Here is an 18,914-nt window from a genome sequence, read left to right on the forward strand (position 1 = left end):
GCCCCACTACTGTGAACAGTACAGGGTCTTCCCATGTGATCAAACCCAAACCCTCATACGACCTTAATCCCACCCAGGGACCCCGTCTGTTTCCTCCTTATTTCTGGACAACCTCTTCTGTGTATGGTGCCACATCGTGGAGACGACCTCACGGCCACACGCCAGCGGCTCTGAAGGATGGCTTTACCTTCTCTCCTCCCTACCCCGCCCCACCTGCTGTCCCCTCAAGCTGAGCCCACACAGGGCTCAGGATCTGTTAAGAGTGGGGCCTCGCCTAAGGAGATGACACCAAAGTTCAGTGGCTGCCCTCTCATCCCTGAGTGTCACAAGGGAAGAATGACAGGCTTGGGGAGAAACCGCCACCCCCTCCATACCTCATACTTTCAAACAGCCGACGGGGTTGCAGCGACTCTGACCACAGGGCAGCAGAGATGGGGATCCCTCCCCCCTTTCTCGCTTATAATTACAATCTCTTGCCTTTTTTCCTCGCCATCCTGACCAGTGCCAGAGACTGAAGACTCCCTGTGTGTCCTCGGGTCCCTTAAGACATAGGCTGACAGGTATGTTGGGGCCAAAGGGCAAGGAAGAGGAGATGGAGGGATCGAGAAGGGTGCTACCTAAGTGGTGCTACTCCTGCTCTACGTCCAGGGACACAGGCCCAGCTGGTCCCAGGCCCCACACCAGCCCCGCCTGCTTTAGTGCATCACTTACTTTTCTTCCCAAACTGTTTCTTTTTCTTCTTCGTGGCCTCTTTGGCCTTCAGAGGTGTGGTCGGCTCTGTTAAAAGATGAGAGTAAGAGGTAAGAAGAGAGTTCTAAGAGAACAAGGTATAGGCACGTCCCAAGACCCCCTGCCCACCCCTCACTTGCCTCCCCTACACATGGGACACCCCAAGAAGGAAAGCCAAAGTTGGGCAATGAGAATGGGGGAGGGACTGGAGAGCAGCTGTCCCTTCTTCCCACCCTCGTCACCAGGGCTGCTCCGAGGGACCTGGGAGGTTTACCTGTGTGCACAAGGGCACGAGCATATGACAGAGTGGGCAAGATCAAGGAAGGCGCTCTGCAGGCCAGAGGGAGAGGGAGACAGAGAAGTCAGGAGCAGGAGGTGGGGACACAAGGGCCACTCTAGTTAGAAGTGGTCCAGGAGACTTCTCGATCTCATGCCAAAGAATGAGGTAGGCATGGGGCAGCGGGAGTGGTTGGCAGGAAGGAAAAAGGAAAGCAACGTCAAGAGCTTCTTGGGGCCGCAAGAGCCCAGACCTGCGGCCACGGGTGGCTGGAGCTGGTAGCCGGTGAGCTCACACCAGCCGACGGGGTAGATGTCCGGAGACTCACAGTCCACCCACTGGTCGTATTCGCTGTCCCAGCCGTCAAAGTGGATGCTGAGGAGCCTATGCACCACCCGCTTCACCGTGGCCACGCAGATGAGCCGGGGTTCCATCAGGTCCACGGCCTCCAGCTTCATGCCCACTTTGAAGCCGTGGTTGGGGCAGTCCTAGGGACGGGAGAAAGCAGCAGTGACCATGGCCAGCTCCCTGCCCCGGTGGGGCACAACTGGGGAGAGGCAATGGGCTGGGAGCGCCTGGGGGAAGGGTCCCTTGACAGTGATCCCGCTGCCCTCTGCTCCCAAGCACCAGTCCCTCCGGGAAAGGGACCGGCTCGACTGTTAGGTAGAATGCCTATGGCAGAGTTTGGGACTTCTCCCCAGAAGTGGCTGGTCTCCGCAGTACTGACTCGAAGGAAGAGAAGGGGGTTGGAATTAACACCCCTGAGAGCAGGCAGGGCCACCGAGGCCCCGTGCTTCGTCAATTTCCTTACCATGTTAAAGAGTCTCGACGGAGCTGCTTTTGACTTGGTCTTCTCCAAGTAGGTGTCCCAGCTGAAAGTGTGTGATTCGTAGCCTGGAGAAGCAGAAAGTATAAACGTGGAGGGAAAGGAGGGGAGGCAGGAGGGAATCCAAGAAAGGAGCACATGCCAAAGGGGCACCTGCAACTGGATCAGGACCCAGCCTGGAGTCTCCCCAGCAGCCTTCTCTCCTCCCCGGGCTGGTACCTGCTCGAGGACCATGGTCCTGTTGTACAGGTTGTTCACTGCCCAAAGGAACAGTTGGAGCTCTGCTCACCAAGCCACACGCTAGTCATAGAGCCCGGTCAGCCCAGTGCAAGGGCTGGTAGTGTTGGCCTTGGGTGGCTCAGACACCTTTCCAATCCACTCTGAGACTCCAAGCCCCAGGGTCTGGCTTGGCCAGGAATCTGGGCCTGTGGCCACACTCTACCCTTTCTGACTGTAAGGCCGGTCTTACCTTTAGGTGGTGTGAGCTCAATGTCATTCTTTTGGCAGAAGGTAGCTGGGAAGATAGCGTGGGAGGAGGCATGGTAACAGAACCAGTCTGAGCCATCTGTGGAAGGCCCCCCGTCCACACAGATCATGAGGTAGCCGTCCAGGAGAACCTAGCGGGTAGGGAGAAGGCAGACACCATGGTATCATGAGCTCTACCCCCATCCAAGGGGCAGGTGGCTACAGAGCTGGCAGATGAGCGGTGTGCGGAGAGCTAGATCTCGGCCTTCCCCGAGCTTCTGCTTTGGAGCACTCAGCGCCCCTGTAAACCGTACACGTGACATTATTTACCTTCCTCACTGGACAGCAAATGCTGTTCCTGCAGGGACTATATCTTTTTGCCAGTGTTTTCAGTGATGGGCACACGGGCCCAGCGTGGAGAAGTCTGGCTGGAGGGACAAATCAGCATGTCCCCCAGGGGCCATTTGTTCCTCAGGTTGCAGCAATAACGTACAGTACGCAGCAAAGTCAGCATGGCTGTGGCTCCAGCCCTCAGAGGAGAGGACACGAGGCAGCGGAAAAGCCTCCAAGGAGGCTGACGGCGCAGGGCCTACACCTGACACAGGACCAAGCTCAGGCCAGGTGTTCGATAAGCACCTGTCCATTGTGCCTCGGACCCGACACGAAAGCAGATGTTGAGCAAGGAGCAGATGAGCCCTCTCCTCACAAAAGTCCGGTACTCCAGGAGCAGCCGGAGTGGGGAAGGTGTGCGGAGCTCGGAGCCACCTCAAAGGCTTCAGAAAACCGCACTAGAGGCTGTAGGGTCGGGCCCAGGCTCACCTTGCAGATGGTTGCCACGCAGATGTTGCCCAGATTCAGGGGGTCAATGGCTTCCAGTTTCATCCCCTCCTCAAACCAACCACCTTCCGTGTAGACAGCTCGAACCTGAAAGGAACGGGGCAGCTGGGGAATCTCTGGGTGGCCCAGGTGGAGGGTGGGGGAGCAGGCCTCACCTGCCATAGGCTTGGGAAGGAGACGGGGGAAGGAAAGGAACATCCCAGGGTCCCAAGGTCTGGAATGGACCTACGGACAAGACGAAAAGTCTCCAAGGGCCGTGCCTCACCTTCTTGAACAGGTAAGGAACAGCATCACAGTAGATTTTCCGGAAGGTGGGATGGTGGGTCATGTCACTGCGCCTCTCTTTTGGGAGCAAGGGAGAGAAGGGAGTTGAAGGCTGCCAACAGGGCCACCTCCATACTATCCCCAGAAATGTGGAGATTGCCCTGCATATGCTCTAACCTGTATCTCAGCACCCCCTTCCTGCCTATCCCCCCAGACCGGAAGACAGAAAACATCAGGAGCTCTCTGTAGGGACTACTGAACCCTTCAGATCCAGATGCTTCCCACATCACATGGGAGAGGATGGGGTCTGCAGCCTGTGGGTTCAGATCAGTCATACCACTTACAAGCTGAGTGACCTTGGTCAAATCACCCAACCTCTCCGGACCTTGTTATCACCAACTACATGATGGAAATGCTCACCTCTACCACAGAGGATTGTTGTGGGGTATGGAGATGCTCCTGCCTAGGCCCTGGGGCAGCAGAACCCGTGTCACGCTGGCCTGGGGCTCTGCTAACCTGAAAGCTTGATGCCATGGCCAACGCGCCGTGACCAACCCACTGGGTGGATCAGGGGGCTCCACATGTGGCACCAGAAGTCGTCATCGCTGTCGCCATCCTCATAGAGGAGCCGAAGGCGACCCCCAATTACTGTGTCCACGACGGCCATGCGGGTCCGTGACACCTGGGCCTTGTCCACCACCTCCAGCCGCATGCCTTGCCGGAAAGGGTACTTCATGCTCTCCACCATCTGCAACATCGGAACACAGGCCTGCTGTGGTCTTGGAGACCCTCCCCCCCCCGCCCCACCTTCCTGTTCTGTCTCTTAAAAGTAACCGGAGATCAGGGAAGGTGTGTGAAAACCACACTCAACACTAAGTCCAGGAAGTGGGCAGATGAGCCTTCCCTTCCCACCAAGTTCAACCCCTGTGGGACGGGAACGCCAACTGGAACCCTAATTCCCCAGAATAAGGGGTAGGAGATTCTCTTGGTTCACTGTGACTTTGATGCTGGCCTGCCTGGGGCAGGGACACGGGACCAGTGAGCTCCATAGGGCTTTTCCAGCCCCACCCAGCCTAGCCCTGGAGCGGGCTGAGCAGTGCGATTTCAAAGCCCACCAGGAGGGGAGCGCCTCAGTGATCACAAAGCAGCCACCAGGAAAAGCGGACAGAGTCCTACACCACAGACCCTTCAGCCCTCCGCTCAAGGCCTGGAACACCCCCAGACGGACTGCCTGACTGGCTCATTTAGGAGACTCAGGTGAGGCCTGGGTTGGGGTCCTCTGGGCCACCTCCCCCTCCTAGCCCTTCCCGTCATTCCTTTCTTTTGCACCCACCCAGCGCAGCCCACAGCCCAATACCACCTCGGTGCCCCTTTTGGTTAGTGACACCCAGAACTTGAGCCCAGTAGGGGCAGAAGCCGGGTTTGGTAGGATTCATTTCTACCTTCTCGGCTCCACGCACACAACTGGGCACAGAGTTAGTGCTCAGTTAATGTTTTTTTTCTCGCCTGACAAACACATGTACACACCCTTGGCCTTGGCTGGTGGGTCTTTCATTCAAGACACTGTACTCAGCATTTCATTCCAAACATTGTACTCCGGCCCTTATCATATTGCGGGCATCCACGGAACTGGACTGGATGTGGATCAGGGATTCGTTTACAAACCCACCCCCTTTATCTTCCTTGCTGCCAAACCTCAGAGGCAGCTGCTTCCGTATCCACTGCAGGACTGGGTATGTGACACCTAGTCACTCTGTGCTTGCTGACCAGTTCACATGGAACCATGCTCTGCCACCGAGAAATCAAGCTCATTTTAGTTTGAGCAGAGAACAGGCCACCTTGATGACACTAGTGGCCCGCACCACCCACGATCATCTGCCTTGCCTTCAGACAAAGGCCAGCTGAGTGAATTTCAAATGTCGAATCCATCACCCATGCAAGGCATTCTGAGAAGCAGAGGAGACAAAGCTTATGGTTTTGGAAAGGGGATATGAAAAGATAAATTAGCAAAATACAGAGAAATAAAGAGCAAATGGGTGGTGCCCAACAAGATCAAATAAAGGAAAATTCATGTCTACTTTAGGAAAAAAGCCAGCGAATGCTTCCTTGAGCTGCTGGAACCATTCCTTACCGAAGGCCCACTCTCCACCAGCCAGGCAGTGGCAACCTCTTCACCAGGCGTCCGATACCTTGGATGAGATGGGCCCAACTTCTATTCCTTCCCTATTTTCAGCTGTTGGCTTCCATACCACCCACACCCTACCCATCAGGGTAGATAGAATTCCAATGCCTTTTCTCCATGAAGACTTCCTTGATACAAGGCCAGTTCAGCCATGTGTCACGGCAGCACCTGCTCTGCGTCCCCCTGCTCACTGCTGTGAAGCTTACCATGGCAAGGCGGGAAATGCACCTGTGAGCACCGACCAGGAGCCTCAGAGGTAGCCTAAGCCCCTATGCGAGCGAGCCCCACAACAGGAGGTCTGGCATACAGAGGTGGGAGAGACTACGTCTCCACCATGAATCCTGTACTCCCTTTGAATTTTTACCATGTGTGTGATTTTTTAAGTTAAATAACTAAATTTTTAAAAATTAAAATCAAAAGCCACAGCGATGATTTGGAGGCACACCTCCGGTTCATAATCAAGGCTATTTATAATTATTTCTGTGCTTAGAGGTGCCTGGCTGGGTCAGTCGACAGAGCATGTGACTTCTGATCTCAGGGTTGTGAGTTCGAGCCTCACGTTGGGTGTAGAGATGACTTAAACTTAAAAAATGTAAAAAATGTATATATAGAAATAGAAATACACACACACACACACACATACACACTTATTTCTGTGCTTGACTTTTTTCCTCTGCCAGACTGGAGAGTCCTAAATACAGGGTCTGTATTCCCACAGTTCCTTGTATCCATGTACTTAAAATCTATGCAACGAATGCTCTTGGAAAATGCTATGAGCAAAGGTAAGGATCTGGAGGAGCAAACAGGAGATAAAGCAACATGACTGACGTGGCTGGATCACAATCGGGATTGGTGAGGAGGCTGACACTAAACTGGGAAGGGAGAGAGCAACCAACATCCTTCCTTGAGAAACAGGAAGCTGGTGGGGCGCTTGGGTGGCTCAGTCAAAGTGTCCGACTTTGGCTCAGGTCACGATCTCATGGTTCATGGGTTCAAGCCCCGCGTCGGATTCTATGCTGACAGCTCAGAGCCTGGAGCCTGCTTCAGATTCTGTGTGTCTCTCTTTGCCCCTCCCCAGCTCACACTCTGTCTCTGTCTTTCTCTCTCCCAAAAGTAAATAAACATTGAAAAAATTAAAACAACAACAACAAAAGAAACATGAAGCTGTTAAAAACTGTCAAGCAAGGGAGTCTTTGGGAAAATACTCCAGTGAGTAGCATGGACAGAGAAAATGGGAGAGGGGCAGGAAGGAGATCAGTTAGGAGACCCCAAGGGCTCACTGCCAGACCTTGATATGGAAATCCACAGGAAGCGTCCTGGAGCCCACCAACCGTTTCATGAGGTACCCCTTCCAGTCGGTGAACTTGGCATGGATGGCTGTGGAGACACAGCAGAATCCTCGTTACAAAGCCTGGCAACACTCCCGCCAACAGGGGGTGCCAGAGCAACTGATTTCTGCCTCTTCAGGCCAGCAATCACATGTTTAAAACCCGCTGTACCACCTGTCTGCCCCGGGGCCTCTGGAACTGGGGAGGACAGGAAGCAGGCTGGCAAGTGAGTTCTGCTCTGGTCTAACCTAAGACAAAAGTGCCCCCTTCTACCACGGGTTCTGCAGGAACCAGGACAGGGAACGTTCTCATCAACTCACTCCGCGGGGGCACCAGGATCTTGCTGTTGATGGCACACCAGCCAATGGGGTGGACATCCACTGTTCCCAGGTTGCACCAGAAGTCATGGCTGGCGTCATTCTCAAAGCCCTCATACCGGAGCAGCACCCGGTACCCTGAAAGAAGGAAAGGGCACCAATGAGGAAGGGTGGGATGGGGAAAGGTATATTCTCAGGCCTTCCCTCTTTTCCAGCCTAAACTGACTCCTATTCCAAGAACTCCTTCCAGGCAAGTGGGGTCCCTGTTGTCCACAACGGTCACAGCCAAAACAAACCCATGTCATGTCCTGGGAAAGCAGTATGGCACCGCATGAGAGTTAATTTTGTATAGCCTGATTGTTCCTGGGAAAAAACTTAAAAGGGGGAGTTTCTAAACTTGCCATGCTTCGTGGCCTCCTGGAAGCCAAGAAGGGAGGCAGAAACTCCAGCGGGTGGGCTTTGTGTTTGATGCAGCCAACCTCTGCTTGCAACACTGCCCCCCCCCCCCCCCCCCCGCCGTATGGGGATGTCAGTCTTCAAACTCAGACCCTGCCTTGGCCTGAGGAGTACCCACCTGCGGCCTGAATGACAGAGGCAATCCAGTACACCCGGCTGGGGAGCACAGCGTCGCTATTGAGCACCTCCACCTTCATCCCCTTCATCACGTCCTCCCACTGGTCATACAGTGGGACCTGTGTGGGCACAAGAGCATTTGGGGGGGGGGGGGGGGGACAGTGAGCTGCCTGAGCAAACAGGGAAGAGTGGCTGGCCTCATGAGTCATTGTGGCCTTCTCTGCCCCTCAACTTCTCACATCACTCACTGTCACTCCAAGCCAGGCATGGGACTAGGGATGAAGAGATGAGCAAAACGAGTCCACTGTCCTCAAAGAGCTGATTCAGGGCATGGGGTGGGGGTGGGGGCGATGGGAGGGGAGGGCCGGTGCAGTGGTCATACATCCAGAGTCATCCCCAAGTACTGATCTTTACAGGACCGCCTCCTCACTGTATCATCCTGGGCATAGCACACCTGTGACAGTTTGTGTGCCAGTGATGACACCTCCCAGCGCTCGCCACATCGCAGTGCCAGCGAGGCACTGTCCTTGGCACAAATACCACCTCTTTCAATCCTCACTCAAGCCTGGCCAGTAGTGTCTTAGCAATCACCACGCCGGCTCTCACAGTGGTCTACTCACACACTATTTCTGGCACATTCTTTTTCTACCTCTCCAACTCGTCTTCTCCTCTTCAGATGCTCTCCATCAGCAGCGGACAATTTTTGCTGGCTTTTCCCTGATATCTAAACCTCACTTTGAACCAAGAGCATCTTGATTCTCCTTTGGAGAAATTCACCGTGTTTTCATTCTCGGCCCTGGCTTAAGCTATTCGGGGTATCCCATTCTACCTCTCTGGCCAGAGAATGGGTCTGTCACAGAATCTAGAAACCGTTATGCTACCCAGGCGCAAAGGGGCCGGCCTGGCAGAGCTTATCAAATCCGGTGTGTTGAGTGCAACTGTGACAGAATTCCCCTGCAGTGAAAACTCAGGGCAAAAGAGCTTCCTACTAAGGAAGGTGTGAGCCTTGGACTAGAGTGAGACTAGCGTGGGACTAGAGTGAGACTAGAGTGACACTTTCCCACTGTCCCATGTCCACGGCACTCCACTAGGAGTCCAGGAGCTGCTAGGATGTGACTCTGGTCAGAGGACTCCACGAGTCAAGAGGCCTCCTCCTTGACTTCCTGGGTGTTAGCAAACTGGTTTGAAAGGCCAAAGGAGAGCGTGGCTCTAGGCGGCTCCCTGGCCCGCAGGCTACCACAGGCTGCACGTGCTGCCTGCGCTTCCACTCCAGGCCTAGCACCCCACCCCTCCTCCTGGCCTCACTCTTCTGGGGCTTCTCTGTGCTGAAATGGGCTCCAGGAGGCATCCACATCTGCCTCCCAGGAACCCGGGGGCTCAGGGCAGTCCAGAAGCACCAAGCTTTCGATGGGAAAACACGAACACAGGGGAAAAAAGAAGGAAAGGATTTCTAGCGCGAAGTTCCAGTGCGTAAACAAGCAGAGTGAGGACCTCAGAGAGGAAGCGCAGTGCTAGAAGGCCTCAGTGAGGGTTTGTGGGAGGACTCTGAAAAAAAGGTGGACAGAAAGGGAAACCGGAGCAAGTGGCAAAGTTGGACTGCGCCCACCCAGACCTCATCACTGTTCGCTCTCTGGTGCCAGTGCCCAGCTTGGAACGCTTATGAGGCTGGCGGGTGAGACAGGTGGCGAGCACCCGAGTTCCCGGCTTGCTCCCCTGCCCCCCATCTCCAGGACACTCACATGCTTAAAACAGCTGACAGGAGCAGCTTTGTAACTGTGATCCTTCAGGAACTTCCCCCAGTCGAAACCCAAGACCAGCGCTGCAGAGCAGAAAGAGAGGAGTTGGAACCTGACGCCCAGGAGCCATAGAAGCAGGTCCTTCCCCACCCAGGCAGCCCCATACCTGCCCCACTGGTGGCCATCAGAACAGGCCTGGACCTTATCCAAAGGGTGACAGACTCTCAGGAGTAGAGGAAGCATTCAGGGGGAAATGTCTGATTCTTCTTCCCCGGAAAAGACAAGGAAATTCAAAGGCCTTTGGGCTTAATTTCTTTAGACCTCCCTCAACCTCTCATTGGTCACAGCCGATTGGAATGGATGGGAGGGGCACACACCTAGGCCCCTCCAACCCTTGTGCGTCTAGAGCTCAGCTACAGCCAAAAACAGACCACCTAGAGCAGAGTTGCTTATTGCCTGCACGCTTAGAAACTGCTGCGCACACTCAGGTTACTTTCCTTATCCCGCCACCCCTCTCCAAACCAGACAGGGGTCTCCACTGCCCATGGGACACAGAAGCCACAGGGCTAAGAGCAATACAAAAGAAAAGCAGCAAATTCTGGCTTTCTGAACTATCAAGAGTAGGGGTCCTAGTACTTCAGAAGTGACTAAAGGGATTTTCTGGGGTAATTTGCACAATCCCTACCAAATAGGGAAGATGGCAGTCCACAGTGAGCCTGGGGCAGGACACTCTGTAGCTGCCCTTTTTTCCATTCCCGGCTCCTAGGCAGGGCCAGCCCAGGCCTGGCACCCCATTCCCAACCCCTTGGCAGCTTCTGAGCACCAGTGTTCTGCTGTCTTACCATCTTGCCCAGTCGGCGTCCCATCTGCCAGCTGTCCTGTCCCTTGGGAGTGGAGGAAGGCTCCAATTTTGGCAGACCAGGCCGCCTTGTGGAGGACTTTGGCTTTCTTGGTAGGTGGTTTTCCCTGGAGGGAGGAGGGCACGTGGGTAGCCTAATGGCTGAGAATGGAGCGCTGGATCTGGAAGGTCTGGGTTTAAATCCTGGGATTCAGTCCCTCAACCTCTTCAGTTCCTTCATTTGTAAATCAAGTGCATAACAATAACAATGCTTGGCTCAAAGGGGGGCTGCAAGGATGTGAGTTACTGTCTGATGCCTGGCATTCAGTAAGTGCTTAGCTATTGTTCAAATGCGGAGGGATAGGTCACTTGGAGCTACAGGGCAGGGAGGGACACTTGTATCTTTTCTTTTAAGCCTTTGTTTCCTCCAGGGACTTTTCCCAGTGGCTTCAACTCTCAGCCATCTCCTTCATCAGGTGCTCCCACACATTTATGGCAGACAGTGGGCTTCACAGAGGTCTAGGAGGCAACATTTTGTACACATATGGGAATGTTCTAGAGCAGGTCTGTGGCTTTCATCAGATGCTCCACGGGGCCTCCCCAAGAGTGAAAGGCCACTAATCTAGTCTACAACTTGTAACTTAAGCACTGATCAGAAAGGCCCAGAGAATTTATTTTAAAAGATCAGTGAAATAAAAATGTGAGTTTACACAGACCTGGGGAAAAGTCCTGGCTCTTCAATTTGTAACTTCTTTGAGTAAGTTACTAAAAATTTTTGAGCCTTAAAAAAAATTTTTTTTAACGTTTATTCATTTTTGAGAGACAGAGACAGAGTGCAAGCAGGGGTGGGGCAGAGACAGAGGGAGACACAGAATCCAAATCAGGCTCCAGGCTCTGAGCTGTCAGCACAGGGCCCGACGCAGGGCTTGAACTCACGAACCGCGAGATCATGACCTGAACTTAAGTGTCTGACACTTGATTTCAGCTCAGGTCATGATCTCACGGTTTGTGAGACTGAGCCCCATGCTAGGAGCCTGCTTGGGATTCTCTCTCCCTCTCCCTCTCCCCTGCTTGCTCAAAATAAATAAACATTAAAAAAAAGATTAATAGGCACCTGGGTGGCTCAGTCTGTTAAACGTCTGACTTCTACTCTGTGCTGGCAGTGTGGAGCCTGCCTCAGATTCTGTCTCCTTTTCTCTGCCCCTACCCCACTCGCACTCTGTCTCTCTCAAAAATAAATAAACGTTAAAAAATAATAAAATAGGAATTTTTTTAAAAAATAACAAAAAATAAAATAAAATAAAATAAAATAAAATAAAATAGGAATTTAAGGGGCATCTGGCTGGCTCAGTCAGTACAGCATGCAACTCTTGATCTTGGAGTTGTGAGTTCAAGCCCCATGTTTGGTGTAGGGATTTCTCTGGGGAAAAAAATCTTAAAAAAATAAAATAGGAAACTTTAAAAATTCATTTTTAAGAGAGCATTGGTTGGTTGGATTCAGTTAGCAAGTATCCCTGAATTGTAGCTATTAACAATATTATTTATTAGGTCACTGAGGAGAGAGATTTTTCTATGCCCTAACTAAAATCTACACAGTGAGGGAAACAACGATGATTATGCACAAAAGTGAGAGATAAAGTATACAGAAGCACAAAGCAGGAGACATGGTCTACTGTGACTTTCAATAAATGTCAGAGCAGTGGGTCTCAAGCTTTGCTGCACGTGACAATTACCTGGGTGGGGCTCTTTAAAGCCCCTATGTCCAGGGGGCACCTGGCTGGCTAGGGTGGTAGAGGCAGTGCATGAGACTCTTATCTCAGGGTTAGGAATTAGAGCCCCATATTGGGTGCAGATTACTTAAAACAATAATAACAATAATAATAATAATAATAATAATAAAGCCCATGTGTCCAGGCCACACTCCATCCCAATTAAATGAGAATCTTTGGGAGTAAAACCAAGCATCAATATTTTGTTACTACTTCTTTTAAAGCTTGTTTATTTATTTTTTTTTAGTAATCTCTACACCCAATGTGGGGCTTGAACTCATGACCCCGAGATCAAAAGTTGCACCAAACAGGGGCGCCTGGATGGCTCAGTCGGTTAAGTGTCCGACTTCGGCTCAGGTCATGATCTTGTGGTTCACGAGTTCGAGCCCCGCATCGGGCTCTGTGCTGACAGCTGGGAGCCTGGAGCCTGCTTCCGATTCTGTGTCTCCCTCTCTCTCTGACCCTCCCCCCATTCATGCTCTGTCTCTCTCTGTCTCAAAAATAATATAAAAAAAAACGTAATTGCACCAAACATTAATATTTTAAACACTCTCCAGGTGATCCCAACGTGCAGGCAAGGTGTGAGAACCGGTGTCATGGACGGTGGCCCTAGTTACCAGGACACAACACAACGTTAGGTGCCTGAGAGCACATTCCAGTCCCAGTTCTGCTGCTCCCCCAACAGAACCACCTTAGGTAAGTCCCTCTTCCTCTCTGAACCTCAGCACACTTCTCAACTAATGTGTGGGTGAGACAACACATCTCTTTAAGAATCCTTCCATTTATAAAACTTCTATGAATGTCAATAATTAATTACAGATTAGTAAGACTTTCTAGGTGGCTGCCTATGACATGGAGTCAGAGACCAGGCATCAACTTCCTAAACCCACCGTGGCTGGTAAACGTATGCCTGTCTCCTAATTTCGTTTCAGAGCGTTTATAAAGGTATCGGGCGGGGGCACCTGCGTAGCTCAGCTGGTTAAGCATCTGACTCTTGATTTTGGCTCAGGTCAGGATCTCACCATTCATGAGGTTAAGCCCGGCGTCAGGCTCTGCGCTGATAGCATAGGGCTTGCTTGGGATTCTCTCTCTCCCTCTCTCTCCCCCTCCCCTGCTCAAGTCCTAGCTTTCTCAAAATAAACAAACTTATTAAAAAAAAAAAAAAAAAAAGTATGAGGCCAAGACCAAACGGCACCAGACTCCCCCAAGGCTCTTCTTTTCTTTAAAACTTACTAAAGGCATTAGACTCCTGGGGGCAGGGGAAGGTGGGAATTGAAGGGCACCTCTATTAGTGTGTAATTTACAAATTGATTCCCCTGCAGGCTAAATTTTGAGAGCATAATAAATAGCAGGAAATTTATAACCTCAGACAGCCACAAGCAAACTCCTTCCAAAGCTCTCTTGGCCCCTTTGCCATCAGCCAAGTGGGTGTTCCTGTCTCAGCTCCCAGGGCCCCAGGAAAGGTCTTCCGAGTAACTGCCTCTTACCTGTAATCTGGCCAAGATACTGGCTTTCTTGGAGTTGGAGGAGTAGCTCCTAGAACAGGAGACGCTGCAGAATCTCTTAGTCTTGGAGAAGAAGGCTTCCCTTGTACCCACGATACCACACATCTCACAGACAGCTGGGAAGAGAACTTAGCACGTGACCCACCTGATACGGTCACCCCAGATCAAACAAAATGATGGGCCCTTCAAAACCCGAACAGCACATTAACCAGGTGAATCCAAGCCCCCACTCAGACTGACAGGCCTGGAACAGGAGGACAAGGTTTGTATACAACTGAATCTGCTTTGCCTGAGGTAAGCTGCCTGGCATCCCTCGGTTATATGTCAACAGTGGAGCTAAGGCAAATCCACAGGGCAACAGGTGAGTATTGGAAAGTTTGTAAAGAAGAAAATGAGAAGCTAAAATGCCATTAACTTCTGTGGGTATCTTTTCTTCTCATCTATACAGACACTGAACTAGATCAATGTTTCACGCCTGACATCATATTAGAATCACCTGAGTAGCTTTAAAAATACCCAGCCTGAGATTCTAATTAACTGGTCTGTGCTGGGACGAAGGCATCTGTAGTCTGTTAAAACCTCCCTAGGTGATCCTAATGTACAGCCAGGCTAGAGAACACCTGAACTCCACAGTCTCTAATGGTTCTTTCTAGTTCCAAAGTTCTAAGATTCTAAGAGAATGGCTGGAAGAAGACAGAAGGGAGAAAAAAAAAAAAAAAAGGCAGGGGTGGGGGTGGAAGAAGACCGGTAGAAAAGAAGAGTCAAGTGGCAGAGTATTAGAGTTTAGGCACCAAGGGACAGGACTATCCTCACAGACATCTAGCCTGTCTTCACAGGCAGTCCACACACTGGAGGCCCTGACACAGGGGTCCAGCATCTGTCCGAGCATCACAGCTCAGAAGGTAACTAGCTTCCAGATGATCCATGGGAACTGTCATCAGTAATCCTCTCCCTCGGGGGTCACTGGATTCTGTATTCCCCCCACACCTCACATCCAACCCACAAGCTATTCCTTGCCTTCCCCAGATAGTAATCAGAACATTTTAGGTGTTCTTCTCAACATCCAGGTTTCAAAATCAACCAGCTACTCACCCAAATGTAAAAGCACCATATTAATGACTGGCATCTAATATGTTCCAAATAAATATAGTTGTAGGAAAGAACAAAGGAAATTGCAATTTGAAATCAGACTGCAGCAGAGGAAATACCCTTTGGGGCTACTTGGGGTACTTGTGTCTCTGTCACAGGCCCTCAGACATCAGAGCAAACGGCTCCTTACACCTGGATGGCTCTGCCCACATGGCCTATGTCCCCCCCCCCCCCCCCCCCCCCCGCTTCCTCCACAGCCTCCTGAAACCTCCCCATCTTCAGGGGACACTCTCAAAGCACCTGGTTCAGAACCACTGCCATCCAAGGAGCGGGGAGTCCCAGGGCTGAGCAAATGCAGGGGAGAGGTGGGCAGCTCCCCTGCTTCCCGATCCTCATTTTCTGCTTCACTTGACTCCTCCAGATAGGAGCTGCTCTCGCTGCCCGCACTGCTGTTATAGCTCCGGAAACTGTCATAGCCACCAAAGAGCTCCAAATCGTCCTCCTCTTCCTCTTCCTCCTCCATAGGTTCTGAAGATGGAGCTTCCTAATGAAAGATACAAACCAGGCAGGAGAAATCAGGTCTGACTTAGTGTACGCAGAGGGAAGCTGCAGGTGGGCTCTCAGCTCCCTTTTCCAATTCTTGGTCAAGTCAACACCTCTGAGCCAAGTGGGAGGCAGAATCAAATACCCCTTTAGCAAACACCAGGCTCCTTACTCTTGTTTGTACAATTCTTAACCGCAACTCATCAGAATAGCTTAACGAGACAGAAAGTACGAATTAGGAATTTACCAAGCTCCTCCTGTGGATTCACAAATGATGACCTTTTAACATGATTCAAATAGAATACAATGATGTGAAAATACTCCAAATTATCTCATAAAGACTTCCTGGGGAAGACGTGTATTGGAAAATCATTCTTCCCCCTTCAGCATATGTACACCAAAATAATCTCAATTCAGAAGCCATTTCAGCCATAGAAAAGTGAACCTGGGATGCAGACTGCCTTAAGGAGGAATTGGGAAGCAGGTGACACGCTAGTCTTAGCACAGTGGTATGGACCATAGCTCTGGACTCCGATCCTCACTAGCTGTGGGTCCTCGGGCAAGTCATTTAACCTCTGTGGGCCTCAACTTTCTCCTCTATGAAATAAGAAACGTAGCTGGCAGACAGGATGCGAAATGCAAATGAGATCCTGCATATCAACCTGACTGGCATGTAGTAGAAGAGGTCGTAGGGCTCAAATACTGTCTCTACTGCCGACTACTACCTGTATGATCTGCAGCAAGTCAATCCCTCAGTGCATCAGTTCCCACACCTGTAAATGAGGAGAACACCACCTCTTTCAGAAGCTTTGCGGGAGAAATAGGGGGAAGACAAGTACAGCACTCCAAACGGCTTACAAGTAGCAAGTGGTCAATACGTGTTGGCCATCATTACTGGCTAACAGCACGGGCCTTCCAAAACCAGATCTGCCTGGGTTTGGATCCCGTCATCTACCCGTCTCTGTGACTGTGTGCAAGATATTGAACCTCGCCGCTCTCGGTTTCTCCATCAGGGCAACGGCGACAATACGCCTTCTTTAGAGGGCTGGCGTGAAGACTGACATAGGCAAAGCCTAGTTCTGTTTCCAGCTGGTAGTGACAGCTCTACAAGCGCGAGCTATTCTTCTTCTTCTCCTTCACCCTTATAGAAGTTTTGGGCTATTCCGTTCTGGGTTTACAACTACACACGCCAACGTACTAGAAAAGAGGCCGCATTTAAATAGGAGGTGACCAGAAGCCAAAGGATTCAAGGGAGCGTGGGTTACAGGTTGGAGGAGAGCGGGGAAAGTTTCGGAGCCGGACAGACGGACTGAGTGCCCATGTCCTTCACTTGCCAGCTGTGTGGTCTTCCTGGGGAGTCACCACCTGTCTATAAGCCTCGGCTACTTTAACCCTAACAACGAAATAGTAACACAGGATTGTTGTGAGTACACTAGGAGATCATGCACGTGAACGCTGCAGGCGGGGAGTTTTTATTAAACTTTCAAGCCCTTCACGTCCCCACAGGAGGTGACGGGCCTCCTAATCCCTAAAGATACGACCCCGAGAGAGGGAGGACGAAGAACATTCAGGAGCTTGGAGATCCTGAACTCAGTTCCCTTTTCCCCCAGGCCGGGGAGGCAGTTCCGCCCTCAACCACTCGCCGGACGTGGGCCCCAGCAGTGTGGGAGCCAAAGGCCACGCCAATCGCCTCTGGCCCTGCTCAGCCTAACCACCTCAGTTTATCCATCCTTCCACTCTCCACCCTCCAGGCGTCGCTAAAAGGCCTAAAGAACGGTCGCCCGTGCGAGGCTCTCGGGGTTCCCTTTCCCAGTCGCGAGAAATCCTCTCCCTCTCACCTCGACGCCCCGGGTCTTCTCCATGAGACCTAACACCGTTTCTTCAACCGTCACCAGGTGCAGGAAGCCATATTGGCCTCGCGGCTCTACCCGAGTGCAGTCATTGGCCGCCTCCCAGAGCCGCGGGCCAATCACGCCCCAGGAAAAAGGATAAGCCGGTTCCGCGCTCACTCACGCCCCTGCCCCTGGGGGCGGGGAAGCCGCGGGCGCTTGTGGGACTTGTAGTTTCCCCGTGGGTGCGCGGAGAAGGGGGCGTTGCTATAGTGATATGAAAATCCCGGCCCGCTGGCTGTGCCGAAGCTGAAGCTGCGGCAGGCTTCCTTTCTCTACGCCAACCCCCTCCTCTCACCCCTATCTCGTTCTTTATCAAACAGTTATTAAGCACGTAATATAGGTACTGTTCTAGGCACCAGGAATGACATCGCATTCTCCCTGATTAGAACTTTAAGGTGCCCTTGCGCCAGGATGACTAGTGGAGAGACTCATTTCCGAATCAGGCAGAAACTGTGCTATTCTTATGCCCAGTGCTATAAATGCTCAAAATCCTGCAACACTGTCCCTCTATCACCATTTCCTGAATAAACCTCGAATATGAGGCACTCTGCCTCACTCATTTTGGATGTCCCACAACCTCCATAAACACTCAGAATTCTAGGGGCTGTTAGTATAGCTATACAAACAGCTCAAATCTGAAGACAGGCCATCACCCTAAGAAAGGTGAAGCGGTGGCTCTTTCGGTATAGACCTTTTCCAGGATTACATAGGATTGGAATTTAAGGTTAGTCCAAATTATTTCCCTGTGCCAAGCTGTGCTCTAATTAAGAATCTAAGGGGCATCTGGGTGGCTACGTCAGTTAAGCATCCGACTTTGGCTCAGGTCATGATCTTAACCATTCCCGTGTTTGAGCCCCGCATCGGGCTCTGTGCTGACAGTTCAGAGCCTGGAGCCTGCTTCAGATTCTGTGTCTCCATCTCTCGGCCCTTCCCCTGCTCATGCTCTGTGTCTCTCTGTCTCTCAGTAATAAATAAACATTAAAAAAAAACCAAAAAAAGAATCTAAACGTTGAGGCACCCTGGTTGGTTCAGTCAGAGCTGCATGGGACAGTTGATCTCTGGGTCATGGGCTTGAACCCCACGGTGGCTGTAGAGATTTACTAGTAGAGATTATGAAAAATATGGGGCACATGGATGGCTCAGCCAGTTGAGCATGGACTCTTGATTTCACCTCAGGTCATGATCTCATGGTTCCTGAGATCAGGCTCTGTGCTGACAGTGAGGAGCCTGCTTGGAATTCTCTCTCTCTCTCTCTCTCTCTCTCTCCCTCTCTCTCTGCTGTTCCCCTGCTTGTGCGCATGAGTGCTCTCCCTCTCTCTCTCAAAAATAAGTAAATAAACTTAAAAAAAAAAAAACAAAGGAAAAAAGAATCTAAATGTAGTAATTGGAGGCTAAATATATGTTAAAAATATTTCTAAACTGGAGGTCCACCACATTCATGTGAAAGCATTTCTTGATTTTTCCTTCCTTCAACCCCTTCTACCACCAACCCCATATCCCTGCTGTCATCCAGCATTGTTGGTTCTCCATTCAGAGTATATCCTGTATCCCTCCACCACTATCCTTTGCAACAGACCTCCAACAGGGCCCTGCTTGAGTTTACACCTTCTTTAACCCACAGGTGATCTTTTAAAATCCTAAACCAGGTCAAATTCATCCTCTTGATTAAGGGGAGATGCAAGCTTCCCCTTGCACTTTGAATAAAATCCAAACATTCCGCAAGACCCTGAATGACCTGGCCACA

General features: G+C 51.3%; 1 protein-coding gene across 2 annotated transcripts in view; it reads right to left on the minus strand.

Annotated features, from left to right (window-relative positions):
- The window catches only part of L3MBTL2 (L3MBTL histone methyl-lysine binding protein 2), a 19,773-nt gene extending 2,526 nt beyond the window's left edge, over window positions 1-17,247 (minus strand). For both annotated transcript variants that reach the window (XM_058741205.1, XM_058741204.1), the window contains exons 1-15: window positions 17,117-17,247; window positions 15,036-15,279; window positions 13,629-13,762; window positions 10,377-10,500; window positions 9,538-9,617; window positions 7,800-7,917; window positions 7,229-7,363; window positions 6,869-6,957; window positions 3,915-4,146; window positions 3,400-3,476; window positions 3,117-3,221; window positions 2,302-2,449; window positions 1,818-1,900; window positions 1,260-1,494; window positions 712-777 (exon numbers count right to left, since the gene is read on the minus strand). In XM_058741205.1, the coding sequence (XP_058597188.1) occupies window positions 712-777; window positions 1,260-1,494; window positions 1,818-1,900; window positions 2,302-2,449; window positions 3,117-3,221; window positions 3,400-3,476; window positions 3,915-4,146; window positions 6,869-6,957; window positions 7,229-7,363; window positions 7,800-7,917; window positions 9,538-9,617; window positions 10,377-10,500; window positions 13,629-13,762; window positions 15,036-15,279; window positions 17,117-17,140 (1,894 nt within the window). In that variant the 5' untranslated portion in view covers window positions 17,141-17,247. The remainder of the gene's footprint in view (window positions 1-711; window positions 778-1,259; window positions 1,495-1,817; window positions 1,901-2,301; window positions 2,450-3,116; window positions 3,222-3,399; window positions 3,477-3,914; window positions 4,147-6,868; window positions 6,958-7,228; window positions 7,364-7,799; window positions 7,918-9,537; window positions 9,618-10,376; window positions 10,501-13,628; window positions 13,763-15,035; window positions 15,280-17,116) is intronic.
- Between the last annotated feature and the right edge of the window lie 1,667 nt (window positions 17,248-18,914).

The sequence above is a fragment of the Neofelis nebulosa genome, chromosome 8, assembly GCF_028018385.1.
Source record: "Neofelis nebulosa isolate mNeoNeb1 chromosome 8, mNeoNeb1.pri, whole genome shotgun sequence".
Taxonomy (NCBI): Eukaryota; Metazoa; Chordata; class Mammalia; order Carnivora; family Felidae; genus Neofelis; species Neofelis nebulosa.